The sequence below is a fragment of the Mesoplodon bidens genome (assembly GCF_964165515.1).
Source record: "Mesoplodon bidens genome assembly, chromosome: 12".
NCBI lineage: Eukaryota > Metazoa > Chordata > Mammalia > Artiodactyla > Ziphiidae > Mesoplodon > Mesoplodon bidens.
In genome coordinates, this window is record NC_138168.1 from 36,696,851 (window position 1) to 36,714,481 (window position 17,631).

The 17,631-nt window shown below is 34.4% G+C and overlaps 1 protein-coding gene across 1 annotated transcript in view; it reads right to left on the reverse strand.

Moving 5' to 3' along the window:
• ASCC3 (activating signal cointegrator 1 complex subunit 3) overlaps positions 1–17,631 on the reverse strand; it is a 325,470-nt gene that overhangs the window by 175,095 nt on the left and 132,744 nt on the right. Inside the window, exons 12-13 of the mRNA XM_081251559.1 lie at positions 15,368–15,544; positions 12,648–12,719 (exon numbers count right to left, since the gene is read on the reverse strand). Of these exons, the coding sequence (XP_081107685.1) occupies positions 12,648–12,719; positions 15,368–15,544 (249 nt within the window). The remainder of the gene's footprint in view (positions 1–12,647; positions 12,720–15,367; positions 15,545–17,631) is intronic.

Genomic DNA, 17,631 nt, shown 5'->3' on the forward strand with positions numbered 1-17,631 from the left:
TGACCTCCATGACAATCCAAATTGCATTGACATTTGTATTGACAGCCCCAAAATAACATCTATTCTGTAGAGCAAATTAAGCAAGACAAGCTAGTCTATTACTATGCAAATAAAATTCATTAGTGAGCTAACAATTTCATTTCTAAAGATGCTGCTGGACTTGAAGTTCTATTATTATTCAATATTATAAGATGTTCTGGACTGAATCTAATTTCAGTAAAATAACAACATAAAAATGTATTTTTAAGATTTCTATCAGTATTTTTCATTTATTTCCTTAGACAATAATCACTACTTATAATTCTAAACATCCAACTGTGCATTTAATATTCTCAAGTGACACACTTGAATAGATTCTCCCTAAAAAGAATACGCTTTTTTTTAAAAACTTACTCGAGCAGAAGAATCCCACTAAGGCAATATACTCTCAATAAAACTTTCTAGCTAGACTAATTAAAACAGTACTGCTATAAAGGGAAAAATCACAAAGTTGTAATTCCTCTTAGATTGGCTCTTAACTGTCTCCATTTTTTTAAGGCTGCTCTAATGTTTGTGCTTACATAATGAAAAACATCTCGGTTTTCCATAAATCTGTATTGTACTCTTCAATTGACCCTCTTTAATAAGAAAAAAAAAGTAAGAGAAAGGAAAAAACAAGAAAAAAAAAGATTTATCTACAAACCCAAGTTGAGGTACTTACACTGCACTTAAAAAAAGGTGCACTGCTATCTGACCATCCATTAAGCCATGCATTTTGCCTTTCTCCATATGATTTCAAAAACACAGCTACAAGACAGAGCAAATAAAATACCATAGTAAAAAAAAAAAATGAGACCGAAGTCCATGGAGAACATAATAAAGGACCATCGGAGAGACTATGCAATATAGGTAAGGTTAGAAAGATTTTTATAAAGCAGACAGTGGTAGCAAACTGTCTTACTGGGATAGTTTAGTAGAGTACATGTCCTTTCAAGACACCTTTAGGTCTTGTTGGAAAACAATCCTCCCTGAAATTCCTGGTGATCCTACATGGTCAGGGCCTTCTGAGCAGTGGAAACTGAAGGGCTTTAACGGTAGAGAATGCCTCCACTCCCCCAGAGCCATTTCTTCTCATTCTATAGGTAATAAAGCCTAGAGGCTCCTTTCTTATCACTCAAAGAGACAACTGCTTATATTCCAGGGTACAGGCTGCCCCTTCCCTCCTCAAGAGAGAATCTGTTTATATTCCAGAGTGAAAGAGAAAGGTCCCTGGGCAGGTCAGTTGGTCTACTTCTTTGTCTCCTTTCTTCCTCCCTTCTTTCTCCCTCTCCCTCCTCCTTTCTTCTTACACCCTCTCTTCCCCCCACCAGAAGGGAGAATGTGCCAGCAACAACTATATACGCTTCAAGTTTCATAATTTTGGAGCACTCCTATGGGGCCACCCATGTGCACAGAGGTAGCTAGCTGGCTCTTACCATGTTACCCTGTAAAGCTAGAGAGGGGCAACCAACACCATGCTCTGTGAATAAATATAAGGTCGGTTCCCTACCCAGGTGTCTCTTGTTTTCGCCTATGCGCGTGTGCATTTGTGTGTGTGTGTGTGTGTGTGTGTTATATAATGAAGTTAGCCTGTGGCAAGCTACCATGAATATCTTAGACCCTTCACAAGACTTAAGTCTCTGACCATATTTCGAGAGCAGCCACTAACTTGATGAATGCTGTACAGGTTGGAAATGCCCACTTTATTTGCCGTAATATAGTTAGAGCTGCATTTCCCATCTACTCATTCATAAAACCAAGAAAAAAGTAAGATAAGATCTGAGACTATTACACTACTCTCTTAAAAACAGAATCATATTTTACAATATTAACTATAGAGACATAGCTCCTTCCTTTCCACCCCTTCTCACTTAAATATGCTACCATGACAACAAGAAAAATAAAAACCCTAGTTACAGAAAAGACAGTAAACGTTTGCAATGGTTCATTGAGTTTAAATATTCAACTCCCTTTATTGCACTTTGAGCAAGTACAGGAATAGCTGTATCAGATTTCCTTGGGACACAAAATATTATACTTAGCTTTAATAAAACTACTGTTTGTTCAATTTTATCAAAAGATGGCTACAAAAATGTAATCAACAAATGCTTGTGGTGGTAACTAAACTGATTAAATATACCTACCAACTGCTTCTAAGTCCAAATATCAGCTGGAAACCAGCTAACAGAGATTCAATATATCATTTTCTAAAGTGAAATAAACAGCTGTCAAATTAACTTCTGACAATTTAACATAAAATATTCTGAAAAGCTGTCCAGATAATTTTCTATGGTGTTATAAAAGAAAAATGATTACTAGCAGTCAAACACTGTTTTAGTACTTCCCAAGTCTATGTTATTACTGTTATTCAAAAAATATAAATAATTAAAATAACAGTATAAAATAAACATGTATATAAATTAGGTTTTATTTTCAACAGAATTAGTGAAAATACCAAATATACAGAGTATTTGACAAAATTAAATACCACAAAATAGAATCAATGTTTCTTTTATATTACTTAATCTGATAATTATATATTTACTGTAATTTAATACTGTAATTACACAAATTTCATGAATAAATGACAAAATAATCTAGTAAATTCACTTTGTAAGTCTGGAATATTTGATTTAAATCAACTGTGGATCTATATAGAATCTTTCAAACAACAAAATTTATAACAAATTATATACAATTTAACTAACTTTTCTTTGCACACAAAACATGCATTTATGCATTGGCTACATGCATAAAGCATATATGCAAAACCCAACAGTTATAGTTGTTCCTATGCAAGACATTCTGGAGGTGTGAAACAGAACAAACTGAGAGGAAAATTATACGACAGTATGGTAATAGTACCTAGTAAGAGGACATAGCAACTTGTACTATCTTCATATTTTGCTACATAAAATATGAAGAGGGGCACCAAAGAAGACACAGAAAATGAGAAAATGGATAGAAGTGGTGAGAACTTCTATAAGGGAATTATACTGACCTGACATATAAAAATAGAGATAATGTACAACTATTTAATAGATGAAGTGGATGAGATGAAATGGATGGAGCATAAAGCTTTGCCTTCCAGGTCTGAACCATTATATATGTTCCTTGGGTTCAACAATGAATAAAATATAAAGAGAACCAGTTTCAGGAAAATAAAACCACTTGTATTGCTTCCAATTTTATTCCAAGATTAAGCACAGCATTTTTTTTTTCTTTTGATCTTTTGGCTGAAGATCTGTAAACTGTACAAGGACAGATCAAAATTTAGTTTATATCTGAAAGTTTCTAAACATCATTCTGAGACAAACTGTTCCATGTTCTCAATTTGTGCTGTAATTCCAGAAACCACTGATTACCAACTTTAAAAAGCTCAAATACCTAAAAACATGGACATACTTGTATATGTCTGTACGTGCCAAGAGAAAACTGAATACACTCAGGGGCAAGGGTACTGGGCGTGAGGCGAAGTGAGGAGAAAGTAATTCATTAGTCTTTTCTTTACATGTTTGTGTTTATTCACTTGTTATAAGAATGTGTTATTTCAGTAATAAAAATCCTCAAAGACGTAGGAAAAAAGTAATGTTAAGAACAATGAAGGAAAAACACAATAATAATATTCCTCATCAAAAAGTATTCCCTTTGCAAATGAAGAGAACATTACAAGGTTAACAAAGAAACTGCTATATATAAAATCTCAAGAATATAATTGAGTACCCTTATGGTAAGCTATAGTTCAGAAAAATGGAACTTTTCTCTGTTCCCTTAAAAATGTGAAGTTTTAAAAGGGTTCAAAGGTTACCCCTCTAGGGCTTAATGAATAGAAATAAAGAAAGAATATATTAACTTAAAATAACTGGTGGCATGAATGATATCTATATCATGAAAAATAGCTAAGTCAGGTGGATATTTTATTTTAGGAGAAAATGAGATAATTTAATACTTCTAACTTCTAACAGAAAAGACTATAACTAGATGAAATGATATTAAGAGTAACTGTATGGGATGAAACATTTTTAAGGAGAATACCAACATTCTTTCATTGATCTTTACAGACTACAGGGGGAAAAAATTTCCTTAAGAAAGTAATCAAAGTGATCTTTGATGTCGTTCCACTTCTCCAGGTTGTTCTCCCCTCGGCCTGGATGTTCAGCTTACTGTGGAACTAATTATTATTTTCTTGATTTTCTTTGAAGTTCGTTGCTCCCTAATCCTTTAAGAGTAAGTTCAGACTTAACGAAGACTACCACATCTTCCGTTCACTTATTCATCACACACTATGTGAGCACCAACTGTGTGCCAGGTACTGTTGAGACCATGATAATACAATGATGAGCAAAACCAGAGATAGCCCTTTTCCTATGGGACTTATGATCTTCTACTGAAAAGTGGTATTAATCAAAAATAGCCAGGAAAAATGTTATACTACAGCAAGAAATAGGAGGAAGACATATGCCGTGTTATTATATAGTTCATAATAGGGAGGTGAGAGAGGGAGGTAAAAAAAAGGCTTCTCTAAGAAAGATGAAATCTAAAGGATTTAGTAGAGGTCAACTAAGCAGAGAATAAAGAAGAATGTGTGAGGCAGAGGGTACAAGTTACGCAAAAGCTCAGAGGTTGAGTGAAAGAGCATCTCTATGAGGGTCTGAAAGAAGGCCAGGAAGCAGGGAGGTAGGAAATGAGGGAGAGACATGTATGTGATGAAGAAGAAAGGAGGGAGGTAATGGCTCAACACTATAGGAACCCCTGGGCCCTTTTAAAGGAGCTTTAAGTATTCATGGGTCACTCTGGAGCTTTGTTTTGAAAGGATCCTTCTAGCTAGCTGCAGTATAAAGAACAGCTAGAGCAAGGCCAGAATGGACATCGAACAGTTAAGAGAGGTAGAGCAGCTAAGAGGTGTCCTGGATGACATGATGGGTATCTGGATTAGGTGGTGGAGATGACGGTGCAGAAGGAGAAGGGAATGTAAGGAAACAGGCAGATCTGAGAGACACTTAGGTCAAATGGACAGGCCCTCATGAGGGATCAGAAATGAGAACACAGGAAAGAGAGTTGAAAGGGTGACTTTTAGGCTTCTGTTTTACAAAACTAAATCTATAGTCGTGCCATTCACTGAACCAAGGAATAATGGAGGAAATACCACTGGTTTAGAGGGGAAATTATGTATTTGGTTTGGACATACTACATCTGTGATACCCAAGAGGAGAGGCCAGCCACGATCACATGGGTCTACAGCTTACGGAAGAGGTCTGGGTTAGGAATATAAATATATGAGTTATTTCTACAAAGGTTTTAACTGGGATGGAATGATACAAGAGAGAGTGCTAAATTTAAAAAAGGGTCTAAGAAAGAGCCAGGTAGAGAAGGAAAAGGCTACAAGGAAAGAAAAAGGATGGCTCAAAAGGTTAGAAGAGAGAGGAAAGCAAGGAGCTTTGTATCACAAGAGCCAGAAAAGAAAGGCACAAAGAAAAATTGGCATTTTGCAACTACTTCCACTTCTACAACCTCTCTGTAATCCTTTGATTATTTTATTCTCAACCAGGAGCTACTGTCATAAGGGAACTTTGCCTTAAAAAAAAGTAAACTTTTATTAAGGATGTGTCAAGCTTTGCTTTGACTTAATATTTAGTTGAAACCCTGTGGCAGGGGAAACAGCAGAATGCCTAGACTGACATCGTTTTCCATGTTCCTGAATTAGGCATGACCAAAATATGCAGTACAGTGATCACAGGATCAAGCTTGCAGCTGACAGTGATAAGAAATTATTGTCCCTGAACTATACTAATTAAAAAATTTTGACTGCTAAATATATAATTAAATTTTCTTTAATGAATTTTCATTATGTCATACCAGAAATTCCTTCTATGATGATGATATTCTGTGTTCGCCTTCACTTTAACCAAATGTTGTACACAGATACACTACAGAAATCATACAGAGAGAAGAAAAAAATTCTAAGTAAACACTAGTAATACTAATTAAAAACTAAAATACAGAACTCAAGAGTACCAAAAACTAGTTTTTGCCTGTAAAATAAGGAGGGATAAGGAAATCTCAATTTGATAGAAGATTCATGAGAGCTTTATTCTGGTAGGTGGGGAGGATTTTCTGTTTCCATAGGTAGAGGTTTAGTGAATGCTTCCTTTAGATTTTCTTACAGTAAAAAAACACCTGAAATATTTCTTTAGCAGTACCATCTTTAGCAGCAAAGATGAAGGAGAAACGTCTTTAATTCTTGTTCTCATAATTGTGCAAATGTCTCCTTCTTAAGAATTTTGCTCTTATATTCCTTTGGGATTATGTGTCAATTTGAGGGAGGAGGGAAGCAAAGAAGGCAGAAAAGAAAGAAGCTCTCAAATAATTTACCAATAAAGTTCATGTTAGACAAATTTGATACGACAGAAACATTAGTACCAAGAATTAGAGACGCTTGTACCTGGAGGAAGAAAACTTTTTAGGCAAAAGGGCCAAAGGAAAAGTTCCATTATTGAAGTTAGCATAGTAAAATTTCTTTCAATTGTACATAATTACTTTTATATAAGCTAAAAAGCAACACTAGGAAACAAAAAGAATTCCTTTTAGATAGTAAATTAATCCATAATTATCGGCCAAGTTTTAAAGGTGGTTTCTTATTAGAGACAGCAACATCTACGAAAAACTTATAAACAATGAAGAAAGAGAAGACACATGTGAATAAGGAAAAGCTGATGTTTAGCATTAATCCAAGGTTGAAGATGATTTTTTTCCCTTTAACACTGCAAAACCTTTTATTCTTGAAACTGGAGGTAGATTTTGAGTAAGAAGTTACTGATTAAGGGTCTTAACATTTTGATAATGTGAAAAAAGAACAAGTTAACTTACAAAATATGCCATAATCTCTGAGGCAGTTTCTAATTTCTTTTCCTATGACTGTAACAAAATTTGTATAAAAAGAAAAATCTCAATAGGGTTAAGACATCAACTATTTTCCCATTCTGCGAGTTACATCGGAGAAGGGGAATTATTAACAGGAATGATAGAGCTGTACTTGCATTTGGTAACCCAAAGAGAAGCTTACAAATGAGACATCTCATTAGTTTGAGCAGACGGATCAAAATTAAAGGCTGAATCACCAACTTTTAATTTCCCAATAGCCAAGAAGAGCTTGAAGTCTTGCAGAGTACGACTGTTGAAAAGTCAACCTGAAAAGATTTTCTCCACCTGTCATCACACATGCTTGAGTGGAACACAACTGCCTCCTACTGTTTTTAATACTTTTAAGACAAAGCTGCACATGAAATCTATTAAGTACGCGAACACACGAGTGTAGATGACTGGTATACTGAAACCCATGGAATACTATAATCAGAGAACATCAGCATGGCTTTTGAACATGAAATTTGCTTTATTCTAATTTAATCTAAGCAGAGAGAAACAAAATTAATTTGTCTATATATTTAAGAGGAAACAATTTTTAGCATGAAAAGTATTTATTTTCCTTAGAGTTTTAGTTTGTTTTGTTTGTTTTTTTTGCGGTACGTGAGCCTCTCACTGTTGTGGCCTCTCCCGTTGCAGAGCATAGGCTCCGGACGCGCAGGCTCAGCGGCCATGGCTCACGGGCCCAGCCGCTCCGCAGCATGTAGGATCTTCCTGGACGGGGGCACGAACCCGTGTCCCCTGCATTGGCAGGCGGACTCTCAACCACTGTGCCACCAGGGAAGCCCTATAGTTCTTTTTTTTAATGGACACATATTTTTAGTCTTCTTAATAATGGTCTGAAAAGTAGTTGCGCTAATAAAATTATTTAGGGACACCACAATTAGAGAGAAAATCCAAAATACTAAACAACCTGAAAGCAAACAAATAGAATCAAGGAGTATTCACTGGAAGAATTTTTAACAAGCTGGCAAAAAGAGAGGGGGACATGAGGTTGTTGCAAGGAAAATTCAATTTGTTTTCCTGGATTAGAATAGACTGACTTACAATTTCTTACTACTATATACTAACTGCTAAGATATATTTAAAAGGCAACAAAATAAAGCTTAGGTTTGTTAGGTACACAGTGCTACAAGAAATAACGTATGTTCCCCTATTACTAAGGAAAAGCACATTGATCAAATACATAGCTGGCTGCTTAATAACAATGCCCTAATGTCCAGTTAGTTACAAATATAACTGAATTCCAGAGCAAAGCTCTCTGTTTCTCTCTGTCTCCTGTTTCTCTGTCTCTGTTTTTGTATCTCTCTGTGTATACACACACACACACACACAATTTACTGTACTTTTATATGTACAACAAAACATTTATACAGAAGAGTCTCTTAAATGAAGCACATACAGTTAGACCTTTTAGTCATTACAGTCACGCAGAATAATGTAACTGAAGAGTTAAACTGGCTGTCAGTTTTTTAGATAATAAGGTAAAAGATTGTTGAATTACCTATTTTTCATTTTCTGACAGATGGATACATACAAATTCATTTGTTGAAATTTATCACTTGGAACCTTATACAAAGACCACTAGTGACTAGTGTAACATTATATTCAACCTCAATTACAAGGGAAAAAACAAAACTCAGAAACTCTATTCTATTGTGGAGTTCTTTGTTAACCTTCTAATAAAAGCAGAGGACCACAGCTTAGAGAAGGTATTTCTTCAAGGTGATAAAAAGAGAAAAATAATCCAGTGAGGGGTTCTAAGCCCCTGAAAACAAACTTCCACATGAGCCTCAGTAATCAAAGACTACTGTGAAGTAGCAATTCTTGTGTGATGGATTAAATCAAAGATTGCTAGCCTTGTTGAAACAGGTATCTACCTCAGCTTCCAAAATCAAAATGTATAACAGTCCTCTTTTCCAAGTATGCACACTGCAATTCCAGTTCTGGACATATTACAAAGACAATCAGCAGAAGCTGTCACTTATCATGCTAACTGAACTTATAAGCCAAATGGTACTTGGCAGAGCAACTTGCTAACAGAAGACTTAAACAGACAGAGCAATCCCTTTGAAAAGACTAAAACAGAAAAAGATTTTAGTTTTGGGCAACTTTCCTGAAGTTACATACATAATACAGATAATTTAAAAAACTGAAAAAGAGAGAGGTTTATTCTCAAATTATGTTGTAAAAGAGTTTTTTACTTGAGATGATTACATTAATGTAAAAGACTAAGATGCTGCCTTAACCTAGTACTTATAACCTGCAGGCACTGGCCTGGGCATTTGTAGTACTAGCAATACTAGAGGCAAATACCAACTAATGGGCCATGGTCCTGATGCATTTCGTATTTTCCAACAGCCCCGACTCACTAAGGATCTTTGAAGATGAGCAATTCTTCACAATGAGATTCTATTTACCAGAGTCCCCATGTACATGACACTATACTAGGAACTTAACCAACAGTATTTCCTTACAACCCAGTCTTACGTAGTAGGACCTGTTCTACTGGTACACAAAGCCTAAAAAAACAACACTGCATAGAACACAAATTTTTAAATTATAACATCTTTAAGCTAAGATGTTAATTTACATGTTACTGCTTCTATGTACGGTTCTGTCATATTTTGAGGTAGGGAAAATAGAGCAACTATAGAGATAACGGAGAAAAAAGGATAGAAAATTAAGGGAGTAAAATGCATTTTAAGAAATGGAAGGACATACACCAATAATAACTATCTCTGAGTGATAGAATTCAGGGATTTTTTTCCCCCTCATTTTTGTTTTTTTCCCCTCATTTTCGCTTTTTCGTGTACCCAAGTGTTAAATTTGTTTACACTCTTATTGGTCACCCTCTTTTATACTAATCATATTTTATATTAAACATTTTAAAGACACAATTACAGAGGTTAAAGACCAGAGGATCACATATGAAGCAAAAGCACTGGGAAGAATGGTTTTTTCTAATTGAAAGTTAAGTCCATACCCAAAGCAAATCATGAACAATATGGTATGTAAAACATGAGTTTTTGTAATCATGATTTAGAGGTAATTGTTGCTACCTAAGAAAAAAATTTCACTGGTAAAACACCACTGTGTCTTATGTAACTTAAAATTGTAATAAAACAAATTCAAAATGGCAAACACACCTCAGATCATAATCTTACATCACACTACTTGATGCTATTCAGAACATGGCATACATTTAATAAAATCCTTTGTAGGTCTGCTATGACAATAAGATGTTATAACCCATTCGGAATGCATTATAGAATCATGTGGTAAGACCACAAAATATGGCCATTTGAGCCATAATCCTATTTCAGGGAATTTACCCTAAGTAAATGTTTCAACAGAAAAAATAATAGGCAGAAAGATGATCACTATAGCAGCACTATTTTTTAATAACAGAAAGTTGCAAACATTTAAAGTACTCAATAATGGAGGAATAACCAATAATAAAAGGATCAACAAATGTCAACTCAATGGCAAAGTGGCAGTGTAAAGTTCTGAAGATGCTGTGGGCTTTTATCAACACGGACTTGTATTGCAATCCTGGAGCGACCTTTTACTAGCTGTATGACCTTGAGAAGCTGCTTAACATGTCCTAGGCTCATTTTCTCTTTTAACAAAAGGAGATTTAATGCTTATGTCAGAAGATTGTGAAGATTAAAAGTCCGAAGTGACTTACATGGCATCTGAAACTTAGAACTTGAATAAAAACTCCCTTCTCTCTATTACAGACATTAAAATTGTGAAGACCAGGTAGGAACAATGAAAAATCTTTAGTATTCATTAAGGAAAACTGACTATAAAACTGTATATACAGTGTAATTATAAGTTAGCAATGGACTGTAGCTAGTAATTAAAATTAAGTTTGAATGAGCAAAATTAAAAGCTACATGTGCAAATGGATAAAAAAAAAAAAGACCAGCAGGACATGTATAAACATTACAATAATAATGTTGAAATGGTAAAATAATAGTGGAACTATGAAAATATTCCTTATTATTGTTATTTTATTTTTACAATTAAGAAAAGTAAATAGATATGTAGGTATGTCTAGAGAACTGAAGAAAGTCCTACTTTTATGGAAAACAAACATCATCACTAATCACTGAAACAGAAACTGGGAGACCTGCAACCTAAACCCTTACTTCTTATGGCAGAGAACCTGAAAACGATCATGCTTATCCTGCTCCATTCTTGTTTCGGGAGAGGGATGTAAGCACGGATCTGTATAGGAACTCTGACATTGAAGTGTTTCAGTGGGTTCTTAAACTGTAACCACACTTTACAGAGTCACCCACAGTGCATTTTTAGCCAGACAGAAGTGTAGGGGAAGGAGACAGCTTGGTGGTCCTTAAAAGGCTGGCACTGGTGGATGCCATGACATGCACACAAAAGGTGGGAGGTAATGCCTGTGTGCAACTTCTGCCTCATCTTTGTACACTCTTCATTTCTGGGTTCCTCCTGCCCTACAGCAGCCGGCCCCCGACCGCCTGAAGCCTCCCCTGGCGTTTCCCAACCTAGTCTGTCCTCTAAACAGGAACCAGCACTGTGAACCTAGCTCTCCATCTCAACTTTGGTCTGAATTTACTACTACAAGTACCTGCCCTATGGCAGTTTTCATTTCGAAAAGTAATGCAATGGATGGATTCACACTAAGAATGAAAGGGCTGGCAGTGAGATCTAATCTCTACTGACCAAACACCCCCAGCCAGCATCTGAACTTTGTAAATCATGATTTCTAGCGGGACATGTTAGCCCCTGTAACAGTGAGAGAATGAACTATACCAGAAGATGAAGAGGACATAATCTTCCTAGGATTCTTTAAATTACATTTACTTGGACTTTTACCTACCTACATTACAAGATACAACTGCTACATTTCCCAACATTCAGGAATAAGGATGCATTCCATTTTTTAAAGAGATATTTTATAACATAAGATTATATGGAGAAAGGCTGAGTAGTTTAATAAATACTGATATTGCAATTACACTCCTTGGTATTTACCCAAAGGAACTGAAAACGTATGTCCACATAAAACCCATCCACAGCTGTTATGTACACATAAACTGCGGTACATCCAGACAATGGAATATTATTGAGTGCTAAAAAGAATAAGCTATCAAGCCATGAAAAGACAGGGATTTGTGTACCTCAAATACACATTGTGAAAGAAACCAATCTGAAAAGGCTACACACATCATTCCACTTTTTTTTTTTTTAACCATCTTGATTGGAGCATCTTGAACTTTGAAGTTTAAAAGTGCTTAATATCCAAACAATATGAAAATTTACTATATATATTTCAATTGCTACGACTTCAAGAAAACAGTAAGAATAATATAATATTTAAATGTTTTACATTATGTAAGTAAATTAAAATTTTTGATGTGTGAGAGAAGGTTGGTGCTTTAAAATAAATAAAGAAGTAACCTGAAATGTAAAGGATGAAATTCTCCTTTCTCTTATCTATTTAATAAAAGTGGCAAACAAAACAGCATGATCTATCAATACTCGAATGATACTATTACCTATGAATATTTTATGACTTATATGATTACCCAGTGGGCTAAAAAATTACTAAGAAATAAAACCTGTGAATCATTATCTCAGAATTGAAGAACATTTTTAAGAGCATAAAATTGATAATTTTAATCATTAAGTGTTCTCTAAAAACAGGATAAAATAAAGTGTACCTGGTGTCCAGCCTTTACTTGCTTCAAAACACTTTCATAACATACTTCATCCATGTTATTCAACTGTTGCACCTTAAAGTTTTTAAAACATGAAAAATATCAAATGAAGCAATTATAAACTTCTTAACCACAAAGGAAATTTTATCAATTACGACACATCTCCTTTTACTTTCAGACTAGCCAGAACGCAGAAACAACAAATGCAATATCAACACCTGGTATATAACAACCCAATCGGAAATAAACACAATATAATTAAAAAATACAAATAAAATACCTCATGCAATACTTTCAGTGTACTAGCTTTATAAGAATGCAAGTTTTTTAAAGACAATATGTTTAAGAATAATATTCTAGTTAGAGATATTTTAAAATAATTTTAAAGTTCTTTTCACTGCTTTCCCCAGAGAAGCCCATTCTTCAGACTGTTTTTCTTCTATTTCAGTCTATAAAACTATACATAGAGCTTTCCTGTGTAATTCTCAAAATCACCGGAATATTACCAGTAGAATATCATGGCATATAAAGCTAAAATGGAAACATATACTATTTCTGAAATGTATACAGAGTTCGGTAGATATTTTTCTACAGAAACATGTTCCAGATTAATTGGAAATTTAATATCAAATTAATGAATTTAAAAAAGGTCTCATTTTCCCTATTAATGATGAGACAGCTTCCAACCAAAAAGGTATGGTAGTTACCTCAAAGAGTAGGCATGTGACACGGCCTGCATCTCTCTATTTAACATTTATTAAGAGTCTGGAGGGGATGAAAATGTTACACATCTGAAATGACTATAATTTAGATTTTTTGTTTTAATAAAGGAAACATTTTAACATTCTGGAACTCTTATGACTTATAGTGATTAAGTAAGATGAGATAATCTCAAGACAATTTACTCTCCATTAATGATTGGATAAAAAAACAAACCAAAAACTCCAAACAAAACTCTCAGTAATTTTTTTGGTGAATTTTGGATTGAGCTCTGGTCAAAGCCATTATTTCAAATTAGACGTGTCATGGACACCATTTTCCTATTTTGTGTTCTTCCACAACAACTGAATCACATCATGAGCTTCTGAATGAAACTCTCAGAAATCTATAAGGATTTCTTACTATAAGAAATGACAAATTAACAACAGTTAGAATATACTAAACAACACCCTGGGGGAATTCTTGTTACCAACTGTGTATGTCAGCTGAGTGTAAAACTAATACATTTTAGTAAGACAAAAATGCATATTTATAACTAATATATATAATTAATTTACTATTTACATTGTGTAAGATTTGTAAAAATATTTTTTAAATTTTGCCAAATTTTTAAACCTTCAAAAATAATTACGACAGTTCAACATCTCACACCATTCCTTTTGTGATTACAATGCTAACATACTGTGGTGAAAAATACATGGAAGTTAATTAGCTTGAAGTGATTTACCACCTTCTATGAGGAAATTAAAAGAAAATAAGTTTTAAGACCCCTGACAAGCATCTGAAAACACTTCCTTCTCTATATCTTTCTGTGAGAACCATCTGCTATCATTTAAATTATAAGCTGAAAGAACAATCTAATGTTATAAACAGCTCTACATCTGTTCTAATGATACATTAAAATAAACTAAATAATCAAATATATATTAAGATATGGCTGAAAAAAACAAGCAGCAAGTAATACTGAAAAGCTCTTGAAACAATGAAGGTAAAAGATGCATATCATAACTATTACCATATCATGAGCTGTTCTTCTATGTATCCATCTGAAATGGTTCCCCACAATTCTAAACATACCTTACTTTTATGCAATGCAGATGGAGCATTTTAACTGTTGCAGTGACATTGGCTTCTAGTATTTTCTAAGCTGAGTATTTTATTTATAATACTGTAGGCTAAAAATGACCCTGTTTTACTAATAAAATTGTTTTTAGACAAAAGTAATGTAATGCACTAAAGACCAAGGTTGACATAGTTAACACATGATTCTATCCTGTTTTCTTTTATAAAGAGGTCATATGGCCCGTGAATCTTCTCCTAAAACTATTTCCTCCACAGGGGGGGAAAAAGTGTCATTAAACAGAATGATAAACATATAAATTTTAAGCAAAATATTCCTTCATGACATTATAAAAGCCTAAAATAAGCACCCTGATAATGCAAATGATACATGGTAATACTATTTAAGGAATTAGATAAACAGACTTTTTAAAACATTGCAAAGAATTTCAGAAATGCCACTTATGTATATAATTAATATGATGGTTATACAATATTATAAGTTAAATAGAGCCCCTCCTTTAATAGTTGCTATCATGAAATTATTTTTCTATTGCATATAAGGTATCACTTATTTTAGATGAATAATATTATATCACGATATATATTACTGACTTAACTAAAGTCTTTTATTATTTCACATTGGCCTTCAACCCTATCAAATTAACTTTTTGAAACATATTCTTATATATATCTTGTGTTCTTAGCTGAGAATACAAAATATACAGTGAAAATAGCAATGCAAACTACTACAAGCAGCTTTTTGGAGCAGGAGACATTCTACTACATATAGCTGAGGAAGTGTGCTTGATTTTTTTTTCTAGGCTGTGATATTTGTAATGTGACTGAAATGGTCTTTTGGAGTCTCTAACCTCAAACAAGTATTAAACAATACATCAACAAAAATATTTCTGGAAAAGAAAAGTTTTAAAACAAATGTTTACCTTATTTGCACTTTTAACCCCCAGAAATGTCTGTCCAAGAGGAACAGGTCGAAAGCGGCCATCAAAGTAGAAAAGTCCAATGCAGGGATTAACGTGTAAAAAAGTAGCAACATCGAGGTAGTTGGGTAAGGTTGCAGAGAGTCCAAGAATTCTTATCATACTCTGTGTGGATTCAACCTATAGGGGTTATTTTAATTAACATATGAGATAGATTCAACCCATCTGGATTTGTACTAAGTTTAAAATAAGTTTTAATAGTATAAACGATGAAGTAGTCACAATTAAATAAGATCACTGAAGAAATTGAGAATAACAACACATAGTCTAAAAGACAGATAATGTGAAAAAAAAAAACTGGCCTAAATCTGGCATGTGGAATGATATAAAGTGATTAAAAGTATAATTTTAGTACATTTTCTAAGCTGGAAAATTCTTAGTTAAATGGTTTCTTCTGTTCTGCCTTTTATCCCCCCTAAGAATTTAACAAGGCAAGTGACATGTGTTAGGTTTTAGTGTAAGCTTTACCACTTTATAATTTCAGGTGTTAAAAGTATATGCTCTTTATTCTCAAGTTCAATAATTTCAAATTCATTTTATTTATTTATTTATTTTTTTTTTTTTTTTGCTGTACGCGGGCCTCTCACTGCTGTGGCCTCTCCCGTTGCGGAGCACAGGCTCCGGACACACAGGCTCCGCGGCCATGGCTCGCGGGCCCAGCCGCTCCGCGGCATGTGGGATCTTCCGGGATAGGGGCACGAACCCGTGTCCCCTGCATCGGCAGGCGGACTCTCAACCACTGCGCCACCAGGGAAGCCCCTCAAATTCATTTTAAATACACAACCACATAAGTCTGAAATAATTAAGGTAGATTCTTCTAGTGTTTCACAAATTTAAATTCAAAATGATATACTGTATAAGGGAGAGTTTGTGTGGAACAACAGCCAAAACTTGGGGGAAGAAAATCACAAACTACTCAAAGAATGTCCTAAGCTGCATTATTTGTGTTGACTGGTGGGGTGTAATATTCTAATTTTGTTGCTGACCTCTACTGAAAACATCAATTAATTTGTTCGCCAATCATTTATTAAGCTTTTAACGATGGGCACAAAGCCAGGAGAGCAGGGGTTTAAGAGTCTGTAAAAATTACAAAAAAAACACTGTAATGTGTCCCATTAATAGTAGCACCTTCTAAAAACTGAGAACAATGAAGAGAGATCACTAATCAAGCTCGGGTAAGTCAGGGAAGGCACGCAGAGGTGACAGTTGTCGGTGTTCTAAGAGAGCGGCTAGGACCTGCCAGGTAGGCCAGAAAGAATGGTGTTTAAGGTACTGTACTTAGCAACACTAACGGCACGAGCTAGAAATGCAGAAGTGTAGAAATGATCATGAGAAATCTCGCATGCCACGGAGTTTCTCCATTTTACTGCTGATGAGCACACGGCACTATTCCATTCTCTTTCAAGTACTTTTTATGATGATAGCTGAGAGTATTCTCATCTTTTTCCATCTCTAAACGTTTTTAAAATATCTTTATCCTTTTTAATTTTGTTTACTCATAGGTTTTCTACTTATTTGTGACTGGATTTGTTATGTTTATTTTCCTTTTGTAAAACCTAGCTTTTGCTTTTTTAAAAATATAGAAGGATTCTAGCTAATAAATCTAATTCTATTGGTTTCTTAGTTTGTATTTAATTTTTTTTCAACTGTATTATTTTTCCATTTTTTTAGAACATTCTGTTTAAAATTATCCAACATTTAAAATTTAATAATTAACTTACTATAGTCCCAACATTCCTGTTTCATTTGAGTATAATTCAAACTCTGAATTATAAACTCTGTCTGTACTTAATAAACTTTCATTATTTTCTAATAATAGTGTTGTCACTCTCTTTCCCTTCCTTCCTTTCATGATCACTTACTGAGCTCTCAGTGTCAGAAGACTATTCTTTCAAGTGGTTGGGTTTTATGTCTTCAATTTATCAAATACAAAAGTGTAGAATGTATGTACATATATATGTGTTTGTATATACATATGCATATATAGATGTGTATGTGTGTGTGTGTATAGTTTTGTTTTACCATATAGAGGTTATTTCTAAATTTCTATTGTATTTTTTTTTTTTTTTTTGCGGTACACGGGCCTCTCACTGTTGTGGCCTCTCCCATTGCGGAGCACAGGCTCAAGACGCGCAGGCTCAGCGGCCATGGCCCACGGGCCCAGCCGCTCCGTGGCATGTGGGATCTTCCAGAACCGGGGCACGAAC